Source organism: Phoca vitulina, unplaced genomic scaffold (assembly GCF_004348235.1).
Source record: "Phoca vitulina isolate PV1807 unplaced genomic scaffold, GSC_HSeal_1.0 scaffold108, whole genome shotgun sequence".
NCBI classification, from domain to species: domain Eukaryota; kingdom Metazoa; phylum Chordata; class Mammalia; order Carnivora; family Phocidae; genus Phoca; species Phoca vitulina.
In genome coordinates, this window is record NW_022589811.1 from 819,481 (window position 1) to 837,372 (window position 17,892).

General features: G+C 43.6%; 1 protein-coding gene across 2 annotated transcripts in view; it reads right to left on the bottom strand.

The window, feature by feature from the left end:
- Positions 1 to 17,892, bottom strand: part of SVOP (SV2 related protein) — a 68,022-nt gene that overhangs the window by 13,337 nt on the left and 36,793 nt on the right. The window contains exons 7-11 of one of the 2 annotated variants that reach the window (XM_032397977.1): positions 7,681 to 7,744; positions 5,647 to 5,772; positions 5,033 to 5,161; positions 3,460 to 3,533; positions 303 to 379 (exon numbers count right to left, since the gene is read on the bottom strand). In XM_032397977.1, coding sequence (XP_032253868.1) covers positions 303 to 379; positions 3,460 to 3,533; positions 5,033 to 5,161; positions 5,647 to 5,772; positions 7,681 to 7,744 — 470 coding nt within the window. The remainder of the gene's footprint in view (positions 1 to 302; positions 380 to 3,459; positions 3,534 to 5,032; positions 5,162 to 5,646; positions 5,773 to 7,680; positions 7,745 to 17,892) is intronic. The other variant, XM_032397978.1, reaches the window with a different exon arrangement.

Genomic DNA, 17,892 nt, shown 5'->3' on the forward strand with positions numbered 1-17,892 from the left:
TTGCTGCATAGGGTCATGGCCATCAAACTGAGTGCTGTACTTCACCGAGCCCTTTAAGTGACATAAGATATGACTCTGCTGTAATGTCACTTTTATCATGACAAGATTATTTGGCTTTCTACAGAGTATCTTGGAGACCACAGTCCAGGTCTTCTATGCTCATTTGGCAGAGACTTTCTCCCAGGAGTCTGCGGGGTAACGTCACCGGTATTTGTGCACAGCCAGGCTCAGGAGAGGTGGAACCTGGGGTGGGCATGCGTGTGTGACTATGTAGGGTGGGAGTAGGGTAGTTTGATACTCACTGCTGCAGACATCTCCTGCCTGAAAGAGCTCAGTGGTGAGCAGAACTAATCCATAGTAAGAAAACGCATTGGAAAACCTGCCAGAAAGGAAGAAAGAAGAGGTAAAGAAATGATGGGAGAAATGCAAGTCCCCTTTCCCCATCCCCTCAGGAAGGACTTGCATCTATAACAGCGAGGACCAGTCTTTGGGCATGGGTGACACTGGACCTTTGGGGGCTTTCCTGGGCCCCTTGAGCAGGAAAATGGCAGGTACAAAGCATAGTGATGTGATAAAGGGACGTGATCTTTTGTCCTTTGAAAGACCAAGAACTGTATTATATCGCAGAGAACACCCAAGGTTGTTTATTCAACTGGCAATAGGGAAAACAAGTTTGGGGGACCAAAATTTGGAAGAACACAGTCATGGGTGACATTGATCAGGGCTTCTGGGCCAAGTCAGTCAACGTGAAGAGAGAAGAGGAGGGGAAAGCTTTGATAATAAAGAGCACTGGACTCCAGCTCTGCCCTTGAACTCCTGGGAGCTGAATCAACTCACCAAGCATTTATTAAACACCCACTGTGTACCCTGTACAAGTGTGGATTCTGCAGACTTCCCTAAAATTTCACATCAGAATGAAATAGTTAATTAATTCACAATTGTCCCAGGAACTAGAACACTCAAGTCTGTAGGACCAGAACATTATCATCCTATAGTACAGTTACGTGGGAACTGTCATAATCAGACCACAGTGAGTAATTTCCTTGGGTTGCAATATGTGTTAGCAAATTTAGCAATTTCTATAGTGCACAAAAATTAGTCTCCAATTAATTGCTTCAGTATTTGGCCCAACTGAATCACCTGCATGCAAAGATAGATACCTTAAACTCCCACCTCCACTCCCTTTTTAAAAATCCTACAGATTCCATGGGCTCCTGGGTGGCTCAGATGGTTAAGCGTCTGCCTTCAGCTCAGGTCATGATCCCGGGGTCCTGGGATCGAGTCCCACATTGGGCTCCCTGCTAGGCGGGGAGCCTGCTTCTCCCTCTGCCTTTGCCTCTCTGACTCTCATGAATAAATAAATAAAACATTAAAAAAAAAAATCCTACAGATTCCACACTTGTGTTGGGCACACAGCAGGTGTTTAATAAATGCCTGGTTCAGCTCTTAGGAATGCAGAGACAGAGCTAGAGCCCAGTGCTGTATATTATCAAAGCTTTCCCCTCCACTTCCCTGCAACTGACCACTTTTCAGGACAATCCCCTGCTAATTAGCACCTCTACTCAAAGGTGCATGGGAAAAGTGAGAACTGGTTAAACCAGAATGCAAAGTGTTAGCCAGGCCCCTTCTGCACACTGTTCATGCTGTATACATGATTTGGTAGAAAGAGAGTTCAAAGAATAGCTGAGATTTAACTAGTTGTGGATTTTCAGGTAATTATTCTGTACAAATCCCTGCCTTCCATCCTGCCCACATCCAGACATTGCCAGTGGCTGTTATTTAAGGAAAATAGACCAGGATCAGGACTGAAAGTTCTAAGGATGCCTGTATTGACCAAATTAGTGGTTCCCCAAATCAGGTAGGCCCCATGCCACTGGTGGTATCCAAGGCAATATTGGCCAAGAAGGGGACTTGATGGAGCATGCATATTGAATCTCATTGTGACAAAAATCCATTTTACATTTCCTTTCAATTACAGTTGACCCTTGGACAGCACGGGTTTGAACTGCACGGGGCCACTTGTAAAGAGCTTTTTTTCAATAAATACAGTACACTACTGTAAGTGCATTTTCTCTTCCAGAAGATTTTAATAACATTTTCTTTTTCTCTAGCCTACTTTAAGATATAATATATAATACATAGAACATACAAAATATGTGTTCATTGACTGTTTATGTTACCAGTAAGGCTTCTGGTCAATAGGAGGCTATTGGTTAAGTTTTGGGGGAGTCAAAAGATTTCCAACTGCTCAGGGGTCTGTGCCTTTAACCCCCTTTCTGCATTGTTCAAAGTCAATTGTATTTTGATGATTTCCTAGTTTCACTTACTTGCTAATGAATGAGTCCTTAACACCTACCCTCTGTCTGTGTCTCTCTATTAAATACAGCAGCTCAGTGACTTGGCAAATCATCAATCTAGCTACTTTTTACTGTATATCTCTTGAAAATATATGGCCTGCAATTAAGGTTTTTTTCTTTAAAGCAGACATATAAAATTCCCTCTTAAAAGACATTTATCTGAACGCTTGTGCACTAATGGTGGGAATGCAAACTGGTATAGCCACTCTGGAAAAGAGTATGGAGGTTCCTCAAAAAATTAAAAATAGAACTACCCTATGATCCAGTAATTGCATTACTGGGTATTTACCCAAAAAATACAAAAACACTAATTCAAAAGGATATTTGCACCCCTATGTTTATTGCAGCATTATTTACAATAGCCAAATTATGGAAGCAGCCCATGTCCATCGATAGATGAATGGAAAAGAAGATGCGATACACACACACACACACACACACACACACACATTTATATACACACACATATACAGACAACGGAATATTATTCTGCCATAAAAAGAATGAAATCTTGCCATTTGTAATAACATGGATGGAGCTAGAGAATATAATGCTAAGTGAAATAAGTCAGTCAGAGAAAGACAAATACCATATGATTTCACTCATATGTGGAATTTAAGAAACAAAACAAACAAAGGAAAAGAAAAAGAGACAAACCAAAAAACAGACTCTTAACTAGAGAGAACAAACTGATGGTTACCAGAGGGGAGGTGGGTGAGGGGATGGATGAAATAGGTGATGGGGATTAAGAGCACACTTATCATGATGAGCACTAAGTAATGTATAAACTCTCTGAATCACTATATTGTATACCTGAAACTAATATAACATGGATGTTAACGATATTGGAAATAAAATTAAAAACTTACTTTAAAAAAGGACACTTATGTAAGTCAGAAGTGAGTTCAATTAAAGAAAAAGACTAAGAAAATAATAGTACAGGTGATATCTGGAAAAGGCAGAGATCAGGAAAGTGATGCTCAAACCACTGAACTTTGTAGCTGTTGCCTACGATCAAAGAGTTCTCTGTGCATCGCATAAAAACAGAACCCAAAACAGGGCACAGGTGAAGGGGATCAAAGTGTCAAGAAACAGCTCTTACCATATAAACCACAGCAACAAGGTTGTCCATCTAAAATGGGGCGTGAAAAGGTCCCTCATTCTGCCTCGGTCTTCCTGTTACAAGACAAGGACATGCTCTTTGCTCTCCACTCCTCCAGCAGTGCTGGCATTGGGTGGACACCCACGGCTGGGAGGGAGGTTGCTGGTGGGCTACACGCTCAGGATCCAAGAACCCAGGACTCAATCCCACAGCACAAAGTCCCCCAGCCCAGTGAGGCCCTCCAGCCAGGACCCAGCAATGTCTACAGTCTTGATTCCCCAAGGATGGAGACGTTCTGCAACCCCCAACCCCAGCCTGAAATCCTGGAGCCAGGAAGCAGACTCCATGCCCTGAGGACTCTCAGGTAGTCCCATAGACCCGGGGAGCAGTCAGTCAGTCCAAGGCCTGTCTAACCATTTCATGCCCAGACTAAGCCAGCTCTAGGTCAAGATCACAAAAATTAATGTGCTGAAAATCAATTCACCAGAAGCCAATGTGCTGAAAGATTGATTAGTTAAACGACCCACTTGCCAATTTCATATAATTTGCTAATTTATCAAATCTTTGCTCTACAATGTTCTTTTTTTTTTTTAAGATTTTATTTATTTATTTGAGAGAGAGAGAGCATGAGCAGGGGGAAGGGTGGTGAGAGAGGGGGAGAGGGAGAAGCAGGCTCCCCACTGAGCTGAGCTCAAAACAGACACTTAACAGACTGAACCACTCTACAATGTTCTTTTTAAGAGTATATTCTATGAGGGGTGCCTGGGTGGCTCAGTCGTTAAGCGGCTGCCTTCGGCTCAGGGCATGATCCCAGGGTCCTGGGATCGGGCCCCGCGCTGGGCTCCCTGCTCGGCTGGAAGCCTGCTTCTCCCTCTCCCACTCCCCCAGCTTGTGTTCCTGCTCTCACTATCTCTCTCTCTGTCAAATAAATAAATAAAATCTTTTAAAAATAATAATGAAATAAATAAATAAATAAAATCTTTTAAAAAAAGAGTATATTCTATGACGGTGATTATATTCTTCTTAGATATATTTAACAAATATATTTTCCTTAGTTTGAGAAATGCTTGCTTATTTAAACATGCTAAATGCTTAAAAAAGGATTATGGGCCATAGGTGGTTTAGTCTACCTGTGAATATTGTTTTTGTGAATAAAAATATATATTTTAATATATTCTTGAATGAAAAAACAATACTCATTAAATATGTTTATTGAATATATTTGAGAATGTTTGCATTTGTTGAATATATTTTGAAATAGGCTCATTAATATATTTAGAAATAGATTCATTAATATATTTATAGAGAGAATATATTGAGGAAATAAATATATTAATATGTACATAGGAAAAATATACTCCTATTTACTACATATATTCAAAAAGAATGCTCCTTGAAACATGTTTTTGGTAAAAAGATACATTACCAAGTTAATTCAGGAAAACCGGCTTTTGGAGAATTGGTCTGCTTCTGCTCTTTTTGTGTGCCTCAGGATTTACCACACCCACCCTCGTACACGCTCCCACGCAGGTGCACGAACACACACACCACAGACAGTGGGCCAGGCACGGACCTGTCTGGAGATGATCAGTTTCCCCAGCGGCATGGGGGCTCCGTTTTCGGTTGCTATCCTCTTTAATGTGGCAATGGCCTTTTCCTGATTCCCGGACAGCACATCGTACCTTGCGCTCTCCGGCAGCCACTGTGGGTAGAGGTGTGGCAGGTTAGGGTGGAACAGAACACTGGGTTGCAGCCACATACTCTCATCTGGGTGTGGAGTCTTTAAGGGTGGGTCTTCTGGCTCCAGAGGCCTGGCTTCAAATACTGGCTCTGTCATTGATTATATTGGTTGTGTGACCTTGAGCAATTACTTGACCTCTCTGTGCCTCCATTTCCTCATCCATAAAATGGGGATAATGATAGATCCCATCTTTTTGGGTTGTCGAGGGGATTAAGTGAGATAATCCAGACAAAGGGCTTAGCACAGTGCCTGGAATGGGTTCATGTAGTTATGATTGCTGCCATTGTTATTATTATTACTAATTGGTGTTGCTGTCAGAGTCCCCCCCAAAAATCTGAAAAATAATCCTTACAGGATGGTGTCCTCCTCCACCCCCTCCCCACCGAAATACAGTGAACAGCAGGAGGCCAAGAGACAAAGGTTGAGATGTCTTAAAGGATACCTACAAAACACAGGACCGCAAAGAGGAGCAAGGGGACAGCCGAGAGGATGAGTAGCCAGCGCCAGCCCAGGCTGGGCATCACAAACACAGCCAGGATGACCTCGAACACTGTCCCGATGGCCCAGAAGACCTGGCATGGGAAAATGGGATCAGTGATGGGAGCCGCATGGTCAATGCATGAGCAATGTCAGTGTCATTGTAGATGACACTATCGATATGGGTAAGGGGTCCTTGGGGTCTGCAAAGTCAGAATGACCAGCACTTTTCTTGGGGTCCATATAGTTGGGCCAGGGCCACCATGTTGTCCATCTCCTGAGGGTGCCATCCACAGGGTATAATATTGGCATGGTACCCACTGGAGTGTACAATGTGGTAGCTCTGGTTAAGGAGATCAATATCACCTTGTGTGAGGTCAATATGGTGATGGACACATTGGTTTTTGTTTACTGACATCCATCTCTCTTGCCCAATGGGGCCCTAGTATCCTTAGTCCCAATTGCCTCTTCTCTGCAGGGCTGAATATCTTCTGTGTGCCTCTCCGAGTCACTCCCCATCCTTCCCCACCTTGCTCTTTGAATGCACTGCATCCATAGACTTCCTGTCTTCTGGCTTCCCACTGGGTGCAGCCAGTGGGGAGCCCCACAGGAAATGGGAGAGAGGGAGGGAGGTAAGAGAGGTTGGGGCATTTACTCCACTGGCTCCCTCTCAGCAGTGTGCTCATGGGCTCACTGCATCTCTCAGCAGAAGGTCCCAGGTCCTGTCCAATAGCTCTCGACATACAACTCTCCCTCTCTGGACTGCTAATTACTTCCTGACTTTGCCTGGCAACTGGAACTTCCGGCCTGGGGCTATTTAGAAATAGTCCCTTTATCAAACTTTCTTCAAATTATCCTAATTTGAGTATGCTGATTCCTGTTGGGACCCTACAACTATTGCCCATTGACAAACCTGGTCCTTCAACTTCCGCATCAGTTCTGGGAGCCCATAAGAGCCTTCCGAAATCCCCTTTTGCTTAAATTAACCACATTTCTGTTGCTGACAACCAGGGGTGATAGTCAAAATGTCTAACAAACTGATATAGGACTGACCAACCAGAATGGGTACCAGACACGCCCTGCTCCCAACACACACACACACACACACACACACACACACACACACACCATGATTGTGCCAGGAGTTAACTCTTTAGTTGCTAGATCATGGGAAGTTCTAGGGGGTCCTAGGAGAGGACAGGGTGTTAGGTGATGAGGCCTAATCAGTGACCAGGATCTGCTGGCACAGATACATCTCAATATTTAAATAGTTGGTTCATCCATACCAGTGTGGACTAGTTGACTACCATCCTTATTGGTCAGGGGTAGATGCAGTCAGGGTGGTAGATTGGGCCGTGGGGTTAATGTCATTAATATTGCCAATGTGGTCATGGTGGCTACAGAATGGCATCATAGACATCACTGTGGACATCAATGTCCGGAAAGAACAAATAAACCCTACTGCCCACTGCATGGCACCATTGGGCAGTTACATATTTGCCCTGAGAGCTTCCAGATCATGATAGGAAAATGGGTCACAAGATCCTGGCAGGAAGAAGGCTTGAGAGGGATTAGCTGGACAAAGGGCCTTTTAAGGCAGCCTCTAGGTTACAGAGGTGGCCGCTCACACAAGACACAGGTGAGTCCAGATACAAATGGGGTGGAGGGTGATGATATGGACAAGGGGCAGGAGTTTTGGTTCCCTTAGCTGTGCTGTTTGGCAGCAACTCTCAGATAAAAGCCATTTCCAGTCCAAGAATGACATACCACCAGCCTGCCACCATTTTTTTTTTAAGAGATTGAATTTTTTGGTCAATTGAAGAATTTATCTGTATAACAAAAAAAAAAAAAAAAAAAAACCCCAAAAAATAAAAAACAAAAAACAAATGTTCAAATTGACATAACTGACAAACTCCCATTTCCTTATCCTGTGGCTCAGGACACCCGAGAATCTCCTGCTCAGAGACTGAACACTATTGGGAAACCCAGACCACCCTCCTTACCTCAATCAGCAAAATACACTTAGCTCTGGCCTTCATGGGAAGGAACTCAGCGTACAGCGTCACCCTGGGAAAGCAGAAAGATATGAAAGGAGTTAGGTCAGGACTGAGTAAGAAGATTGCCACAGCTTTCCGAATTTCTTTTTTTTTTTTTTTTTAAGATTTCATTTATTTATTTATTTGAGAGCAATAACGTGTGAATGAGCAGGGGGAGAGGGACAAGCAGACTCCGTACTGAGCATGGAGCCCAGACACGGGGCTCGATCTCACAACCTTGAGATCATGACCTGAGCCGAAATCAAGAGTCTGACGCTTAACCGACTGAACTACCAGGCGCCCCACTTTCTGAATTTCTAGGTCAACATTCCTCTGAGGGTGGTCTGTGGACCACTTAACTTCAGAATTTCCTGGGACAATGGCTAAGTACTTAGATCTCCAGGCCCTACCCCAGACCTCTATCTATCTTTCTATCATCTATCTATCTATCTATCTATCTGTCTGTCTTGGTCTTTCCATTTCTCTCTCTCTTTCTCTACACGCACACCATACATCTATGTCTGTTTCTATATCCATGTGTGTATACGTATTTAAAAAAACAATGAGTTCACACTGATACTTTCAATTCCAGTCCAACCAGAAGGTTAGGGTTCTTTCTTTCTTTCTTTTTTTTTTTTTTTTAAGTCATCTCTATACCCAACACAGGGCTTGAACCCACAACCCCGAGATCAAATGTTGCATCCTCTGCTGACTGAGCCAGCCAGGCGCCCCAAGGTTAGGGTTCTTTCTAGCCCTCCCAGTTTCCATGTTCATAATTCCCTTCTCCAACATTGAGACACCCAGGCCTCTTTATCCTCAATATTTGCTTAATCCATTTATTTGCTTGCTGAATGTAACCAATGCCCTAAATATACTGGCTCCCTCCTCCATCTACTGCATTCTTGCCCCCTTCCCCTACCTTTCACTTCCGCAGCCATTGGCCATGCTGGAAAGAGGAGGAAACCTCTAAGCTTCTTCCCCATGCCGCCTCCCATTTTGCTAGGAAGAGGCCTTCTTTTTTCCCACATCTTCCACCTAAGTCAAGCATCTGAGCAACCAGATGGCTTCATGTTACTCTCCTGGCTCCTCATAAGGGAGACGGGGTAGAGAGAGGCTAATTTCCATTGACCCTTTTGAGGCAGATACTGCTGGTAACCCATCTAGGTCTCCTGGGATCCCTTTACTAGTTCAGTTTGCCCAACTCCCAGCTGCTGCTAATGGCTCATACCTGCAAACTTCTCCTAGAATTGCTCTTGAACAATTGGAGCTGCCTCACCAGAATGATGTCTTTCCCTGCATAACATCTAACATTTGAAAAGTTGGTCTTAAAAAAAGAAGAGAAAGAAAAGTTGGTCTTAGCAATACCATTGAGATTTAAGAACAGTTCTTTCTCCAGTAGAAGTCCTTCTTAGGGTTATGATAAAAGATACCTCTGTCCAAAGAAGGAAGAATTCTTAGGCGTCTCAGAGAAAATGCTAGAGCTTTAGTCATTCAGATATATTCTATTTAGAGAAAAGCATGAAGAGAAAGTCAATTATCACCTAGTTTAATTCATGGTATAAGTATTTTAGTATATTCTCTCTTCCTGTCTCGATCTTTTGTCTTTATCTCTCTCCCTTTCTCTTTCTTAATCTCTCTCTGTAGCTAAGATCATACTCAAGAATTTTGAACCCTAGTTTTTATTTGATTTATAAATAGCATTTCCATGCCATTGAAAATCCTCTTACACACATATGTTCTATCACATGCATGAACCATTCTTTTCTTAATAGCTACCTTTTATTGAGGACCTACTATGTGCCAAACACTCTTCTAGATGTTTTACACGGATTATCTCACTCAAACATTTCAAATCAATGGAGTAGATACTTATAATCCTGTGTATGTGCGTGTATCTTTGATTCTCATTTTTATCTCCAGATCCATCTATGTCAGATAAATTGTTAATTGACCAGGATCACACAGCTAGTAAGTTAGTAAGTAGAAAAGCCAAAATTCTAAATTCTAACCCAGATCTGTCTATATTTTGTAGCCCATCCCTATTTGGATGGTTTCACAATTATAAACAATACTTCAGTAAACGTTGTCTTTAGGCTGAAGACATCTTTGTCTTCACATGGTTTCCTTAGGATAGGTCCCTGTTAAGTAGAATTTGTGTCAAAGGGCATACATAGTTTTAAGGCTTTTGATATATAATACCAAAGTGGTTCCCCAAAAAAACTTACTCTGATTTATATGCCTACAAGTAGCTCTCTCAACAAAAACCATTAGGAATTTCACTAACTCAGCCCTGAGAATAAGGATCAAGATTATAGTGGTTACAGAGGTTATAGCAATTACCATGGATGACTTCTTTGAAATTTTTATGCTATTCTCCAAATGGTGTGCTTATATTATCTAAAAAATCAATAATAATAATAAAATGAGAAGCATGTTTACCTTCCCTCCACCAAATTAAACTACTAACCACGCAAAAACGTGCAGCAGCATATTCTAAGGGCAAAGTTATGCCTGTCCTTAGATGGCAAGGATTTCTTTTTATAATGAAGCTATAGCATGCAGTATTTTTTCTTTTTTCTTTTTTTTTTAGTTACAGAAGTAGTACCTGAATGCATTTGCATTGTAAAACAATTAAGCAATACATAAGTATACAGAGTAGATGATAATTCTTCCTCTTCCCCATTGCCCCTACTTCCATTCCATTCCCCCAAAGCCATAATAACCAGGAGTTTGCTTTGCAACCTTCCAGCTCCTTCTCTATATAAATAAATAAATTTAAGCAACATATCTTTCTTTTCCTTCTCTCTTTCCTTCTCTTTTCTTCCCTTCGTCTCTCCCTCCTGTCCTCCTTCTCTTCCATTTTTCCTTCCTTCCTTCCTTCCTCCCCTCGTTCCTCCCTCGCATCTTTCCTTCCTCCCTCCTTCCCTCCTTTCCTTCTTTCTCTCTTTCCTTCCTTCCTTCTTCCCTTCCTTCTCTCTTTCCTCCCCCTCCCTCCCTTCCTTCCGTCTCTCTTTTCTTCCTTCCCCCCTCCCTCCCTTCTTTCCCTCTTTTCTTCCTTCCTCCCTCGCACCTTCCTTCCTCCCTTCCTTCCTTCCGTCCTACTTTCCTTCCTCCCTCCCTCCCTCCCTCCCCTCCTTCCTTCCTCCCTTCTCTCTTTCCCTCCCATCCTTCCTTCCCTCCTTTCTCCCTCCCATCTTTCCTTCCTCCATCCTTCCTTCCTCCTTCCCTCCCTCCCTTCCTTCTCTCTTTCCTTCCTTCCTCTCCCCCTCCCTCCTTCCTTCCTTCTCTCCTTCCTTCCTTCACACATGCAGCACACTGTTCATGTTCCACCCATAAAAATGCCCCAACTCTTGCCACTTCCATGCATGCCTGTCCAGTTTCCAATTGTCAGTACCTGTAACTCTCCCCTGAGTGCTTTCTCTGGTTATTAAAGCTTACTCTGCCAACCTCTGTGGCAGACCAGGAGTGCCAAGGAATTTAAACTTCCCAGGAGCATCTCTCAACAAATGACATCTCCCTCGTCCCTTGAATGGGACAATCTGGAGATGCGTGCTGCAGGATCTCCCAGACTAAACTACTTGCCCTAGCATCTCTGTGTCACGATCTGCTTTCAATAAGACAGTCTGGAAATCTTTCCATATTAATATACGTATATTTACTGCATTATTTTTAAACAGCTGCAATCCTGTTGATTAATAGATTGTTTTCAATTTCTTGTTTTTGCCACCTCTGCCACAAGAAACATTTTTTCTTGTAATTGTTGTGTCCCACACCAGCCATTATTTATAGCAATTCATTATGAAAACGAGCTGTTTGATCTTCATCCAAAGTGTGGTGATTATTACAATCACACTGAAGAATAGAAGAATGAGCAATGAAAGTAGCAATGCCAAGAAGCAGTTGATACTGGTGTGAATAAATTCCTGCTGAAAATAATCACATTTACAGCACTTGGCAATTAGAGATTTGCCATTTGGATCACATGCTTGGAGAGAAGTGACCTGTGATCTCCATTTGGCATTTCTGTTTGGTCTGGAGGGGAAAGAGCAGTGCCAAGGACAGGTTTGTGAGCAAGCTCCATCTAGACACCAATCTGAAGAATCTTCTGAGGAGGTCTCAAGGTGGAACAGGTGGGCAGCTACCTGGAGTATTAGTCTTCAAGCGTGGCTAACACACAAGCAGGGTGCCAGTTTAGGCAGGGTTGCTTCTCAGTCTCTTAGCTAGGAGGCATTTCTGCTGAAATACTTGGCACCCTCTATCGGAAACAATAAACAATCGGCCATGGTGCCTACATGTTTCTTATATATATTTTGTGTATATTTTGCAACTAGAGGCAATGATCATTTTTTGATGCTTATCTGCATTTTCTAAAACAAAAATGTATTACTTGTAATGATAAAGATTAAGTTGCTTCTAATTTTTTCACTTGAGTTAAAGTCTCTTCCCTCTTGATGCTCCTCCATAGACAGAAAAGCTAATTATTTGGCATCCTAAATGTGATCCTCTTTTCTGTCTTAATTAAAGGGAACAGAAACCACTCAGAATTTCCAGTTCTATGTCCCAGAGTCATCTCCAAATGAGTAACCAGGGACCCAGTGGACATTAATGATTTACCAGGACTTTCTGACTCTATAAGTTGAGAATCCTTTCAGGACATCTGTTCAAATGTAAGAACTTTAGCATTAGGTGGGTGTGGATTTGAACCCAGTTTCTCCACATGGTAGATGGTCTGCACAAGGTGCTTCACTATTTTCCCTCCCTGTGTCTTGCTTCCTTGCAGGTCACTCCATGCAAAGTCTACTTCCCCATCCCTTGAATCTGGGCCTTGCGACTTGCTCTTGTTCAATAGAATGTTGCAAACGTGATATTGTGCCAGTTCCAAGCTTGGGTCCCAAGAAGCTCTACAGCTTTTGCTTGCTCACTTGGACCCCTGCCCGGGTGCCACGTGACCAGGTGCCACATGACCAGGTGCCCGGGCTAGCCAGCTGAAGTTTGAGAGGCTTGTGGAGCATAGATGAGTCAGCTGTGGCCATGCTAGCCCAGCCAGCCCCCATCCAATTCACCAGGTGATTGGAGACACATGAGTGAGCCCTGCTGAGCTCAGAACAGCCATACTGCCCAACTGCAGAATCATGAACTCAATAAATTGTTGTTAAGCCATAAGTGTCGGGGTGGTTTGTTACAAAGCGAGAGATAATTCCACGCTCTATTTAATAACCATCTGACCTTAAGCAAGCCACTTAATGATCTCTGAGCCTCAGTTTTCTCTTCTGTAAACTGGGGATGATAGGGTTGTCAGTGAACAAGATGAGCACTTAGCATAGTGCCTGGCACTTGGTAAGCACTCAGTGGACGTTGTGATGATCATCATCACTATTAATGTTACTATCGCTGTCACCAAGGACCAATATAAACACCTACTTTGGGCAAAGAAATAAAGGAAAGAAGAAAAAGAGGGATGGGGCACCTGGCTAGCTCAGTCGGCAGAGCATGTGACTCTTGATCTCGGGGTTGTGAGTTCAAGCCCCACATCGGGTGTAGAGATTACTTAAAAATAAAATCTTTTAAAAAATTATAAAATTAAAAAGAGGGATTGAGGGAAGCATATAAAAAAGCACAGATTAGAGCTGAGGGATGGGCTCTTTATTGATAATATAGTTTATAGATAAGATGATGTGCGTTAACTAAAATTATTGAGGTGATCATTTTGCAAGATAGGTAAGTCAAGTCATTAGGCTTACACCTTGAATTCTGGATGTCAATTACACATTGATAAAACTGAAAGAAAAACAATTTTTGATTTAATTTAATTTTTAAACAATTTTAATTTTAAATAATAAAATTTGTATTTATACTAAAAATTCATTATAAGGACTTCTTGTTGCACTTTTAAAAATTATACAGCAAAGTCTTACTCATTTGGTTTTGTGAAGTGGTGCAAAGCCTAAATGAATGGAAACTCTTGGTTGCATTTAATTACATAAACATATCTTCAACTAAATGTTTCCAAAAAATGAACTTAGGGGAGCCATTATTATAAGGAGCTAAGAACATTGCATAATTAAGCCATGATTATTTTTACGTAAATGGCTGGAGTGGAAGTTCTGGGAAGCCTGTGGCTCTCTTGGGTTGCTAAATATTTCTTCTGTAATTTTTTTTCTGTTTTTATTTGCTCTCCTCATGGACAAAAGAGCTGTAGAGTGGGGTATTTAAGAGAATATGTTTGCAGGGTCAAGTGATATTTAAATCTGAGCTCTGCCCTTTGTTAGCTGTGTGGTCTTGGGCATGTTACTTAATTTTTAAAACCCCAGTTTTCTTATCTGTAAAATGGGGATAATAATACCTGTGTCTTGAGGTTTTGAGAGTTTTAAAATGGTCGTGTGGATACTAGCTCAATAAATAAACAGAAGGGCTGTAGTAGGGTTAAGTAAAGGAACAGCTAAGTGGGGAGGCATGACATTTGGGGGGTGGATTTGGGAGCAGGCAGGCAAGCTGAGGACCCTCATGACGGAAGGGTAAGGGGCAAAGGCCCTCCCAGCTGCTCTGTGTCCTTAATTTTATTCCCCTGGTGTCCTGTCCTCTCTCCCTGAAGATCTTTCCCCTTTGCTGTTTTAGGAGGTGGGTTTTCTCTCTTCCAGTTACTCTGCCATTGGAATCCCATCTGCCTACAATCTTCCAGAGGTTCCTCAAAATTTCTGATTGGCTGATGGCACCCTTTTCTTGCTTTCCAGCCCTGTTACAGGTCTATTCTATTTCTTACATCTTTGATGACATTTCCAGAAACTGTGGAGAAGAAGAAATAGAAAATAACGTTTCTTATTCCACCATTTCAGACAAGAATCCCTGGACATTCTGAATACGTAATTCCTGTTCCTTCTTTCTTGAGGGAAGAAAATCCACGTAACTATTTGGAGGCTGGTTCTGCTGTCATTTCCCTGGGAAAGGAATTTAGTATGTATTTCTATGAGTACATTCCTTCCAGCCTAGGAGAAAACTGTACCCTAGTGAATGAATGGCTCATGAATGGAACAGTGGCTATGTCTGCAGGATTTCCTGGAGTTGGTCCAGACGTGGACGACACTGGCCACAAGCTCCTGCCAGCCCAGATTTATGGGCTTGGCTTAATGGCCTCTGCCTCAAGCTCCGGTGGTTTTTAAGCCCATCCTAGGTCCAGGAGTGTATGTCAGATGTCTACTCTGCAGAGCCATGGAGGGATCAATAATGAGTAGGGAAGGAAGGACTGGAGAGAACTGCGAGCCACTTGATGCCCTTCCGGCCTCTAAGTGGCAGAAAGAGTCTGGGGATTTGTTCCTGTGTTCACTCCATGTGAGTGTATCTCCCGTCCCCATTTACTCTTTCCATAATTGCCCACGGAGTCCAACATCCATCACACTGACGCCTGAGCTTCACGGCCTTTGACAGACCCGACACGTGCTGACATTCACTGAGCGCTCTGCTGGGCACTGGCCCGGGCACCTCACATGTGTTGTCATGTAATATTCTAAGTGACCCCATGATGTAGGTATGCTATTATCCCCATTTTAGAGATAAAGAAACTGAGGCACAGAAAGGTTTAGTGACTCGCCTAAGGGCACACAGCTGTTATGTGACAGCGTCAGGATTCGAATCTGGTAGTCATGATCAAGTCACGCTACTTCAGCGTTAGCCTTACTCTTCTACGTGCCCTCTCCCAGTCTTCCCCAACAGTGACACTCAACAGGCTCAAGAAGCCAGCCAGTGAACTGTTAACCCTCGAGAGGCAATTGGGCCAGATCCTCGGGCACCAACGCACATCTGCCAGCAACAGAGACCAACGCAGAGCCCCAGGATGGAGCCATCCCATGTCATGTGATGGCGAATTATTTATACTGGACATCTTCCATTGTGGAAGGAGCAGTGACTCATCTTGATGGAACTGGCACATATTCTGGGTATCGGTTTGCCTTTCCTGCCCACGGGGCCCAGATAGCACCACTGTCTGAGGGCTTTCCAAGTATTTGACTCATTGACACAGAATCCCACATTACAGTGCTTGGGACCAAGGGAGCCGATACATAACAAAGGAGATGCAGCAGTGGGTGTAGGACCATGGAATCCACTGGTCCTATCATATCTTATGGTACCTTGCAGCTGCTGGCCTGACAGGGGGATGGAGCAGCTGCTGGCCTGACAGGGGGATGGAGCAGCCACGGAGGCATTGGCTTAGAGATGATGCTCTATGAGGATGGGATACTGTCTTGCAGGACACAATATACCCTTAAATCAATCCCCATCATATGTGCAATGTAGAAGGAATATGTCATTCTGAAATCAAAGGGTTGAAGAAGAATTTGTACTTGCCCCACGTGTGGGGTTAGAGGTCCTGGTTCCCAGAGAGGGCATGCTTCCCCCAGGGGATTCTTCTCCTGCAAGAATCCCATTCAACTTTAGGCAAAGTCTCCCACTTAGTAACTTTGGGTTCCTTGTATCAAGAAAGAGAGTTAGCATTCTGTCTGAGGAGTTGACCCTGAGCATCAGGAGGTGGTAGGGCTGCTGTTATCTAATGGGGCACCCAGGTGATACACTGGACATCTTTTGGTAACCCCCTGCCCAATTTTGGTGTTAAATGGACAAGCAGCAGCTACAGCCTGGGAAGGACACGGTGACTCAGGCATGGGGTCTGGATCATCCCACCGGGTAAACCATCTCGATCGCAGAAGTACTGGCCAGAGGTGATGGGAACCTAGAATGAGTAACAAGGGAGGGACATACTGGGCATCAGTGGTAGCTGGGAGACCAACAGCAATAGCAGGGACTTTAGTTTATCCCACTAGCCATCCTCTTTTAAGTCTTCAGGGAAAAGACCAACCAGAATCCTGGAGAAACTGTTCCCAGATGGGATGGGCTTATTATATGAAGCAAGGGGATCCAAGAGGTGCAAGAGGTGGGCTGTGGCGGGCGCTGTGATGTACCACCTGGACTCACCCTTCAGGACGGAGGCACACAGTCCCTCTGGAATGACCAGGAATGTTACCTGCTAAGAGCTCAAAATTGGGTCCCTGGCAGGAATTTCTTGACCCAAAGCAGCTGCCTTGCCCAAGGTCATGCTCCCTCCTTGAGGGCAGCCCATGTCCAATGTGGCTGATGTGAAGGTACAAAAGTCCAGCTCCCATGCCTCATTTTGGAACAACTCTAAGAAGCCATCCCAGCTCTGGAACCCCTATAGGGTCCGCCGTGCTCAACTCCTCCCTCTGCCCATTCAAGCTTTACTCACTTCCTTGCCGGTGCTGATCTCAATAACCACTTGCACACTAACCTCCATCTTGCATTCTGTTTTCCGAGATCCCCACCTATAACAGGGACCATGTCTGTCTTGCTCACTGCTGTATCCGCAGCATCTAGTACTAGGCCAGTGCCATCGTAGATGCTCAAGAAATACTGGTTGAATAAATGAACAAACTGGTCCTTGTGGGAAATTTCCCTAAATTATTGCAACAGGAATTATTATTCCTTACCTTCAACTCACCCTACCCAGCATTGCCAGATTAATACTCCTAAAGTACCTCCCCCGCTCAAGAACTCTCAGTGGCTCCCCACTGCCTGCAGGCAATCCCTTTGGCCTGGCATTCAAGACCTCTAGGAAGCTTGCCCTGGTCTACCTGTCCAACCTCAGCTTCTAGTTCTCACATATCTCACCGCAACAAACTAACCAGAATGGACCATCAGCCTTCCTTGGACTCAGCTATGGCTTCTTCTTTTCATTCAGGTCCCTTCCTATGAAATATCCCACATCATCCCCAATCTGCCTCTGGGTCTTTCCCAATCCTTTACATCCTTAATAGAAAGGCAGTACAATGCAATTGTTAGAGCCTCGGCTCTGGAGTTAGAAGGCCCGAGTTCAGATTCTAGCTCTGCCTCTTCCTGGCTGTGTCACCCGGGGCAAGTCACTTTACCTCTCTGTGCTTCAGTTTCTGTGTCTGTGAAATGGGATGAATAATATAATTTACTTAGGATATTTTGGGGGGATTAAATGAAATAGTCTAGGGGCCAGATAGTAGATATTTTCTCTACTGAGACTACTCAGCTCTGTGGCTGTATATGAAAATGGGCAGAGTTAATATGTAAATGATGGGTGTGTCTGTGTTCCAATAAAACTTTATAAAACCAGTCAGCAGGTTGGATACAGCCCACATGCAATTG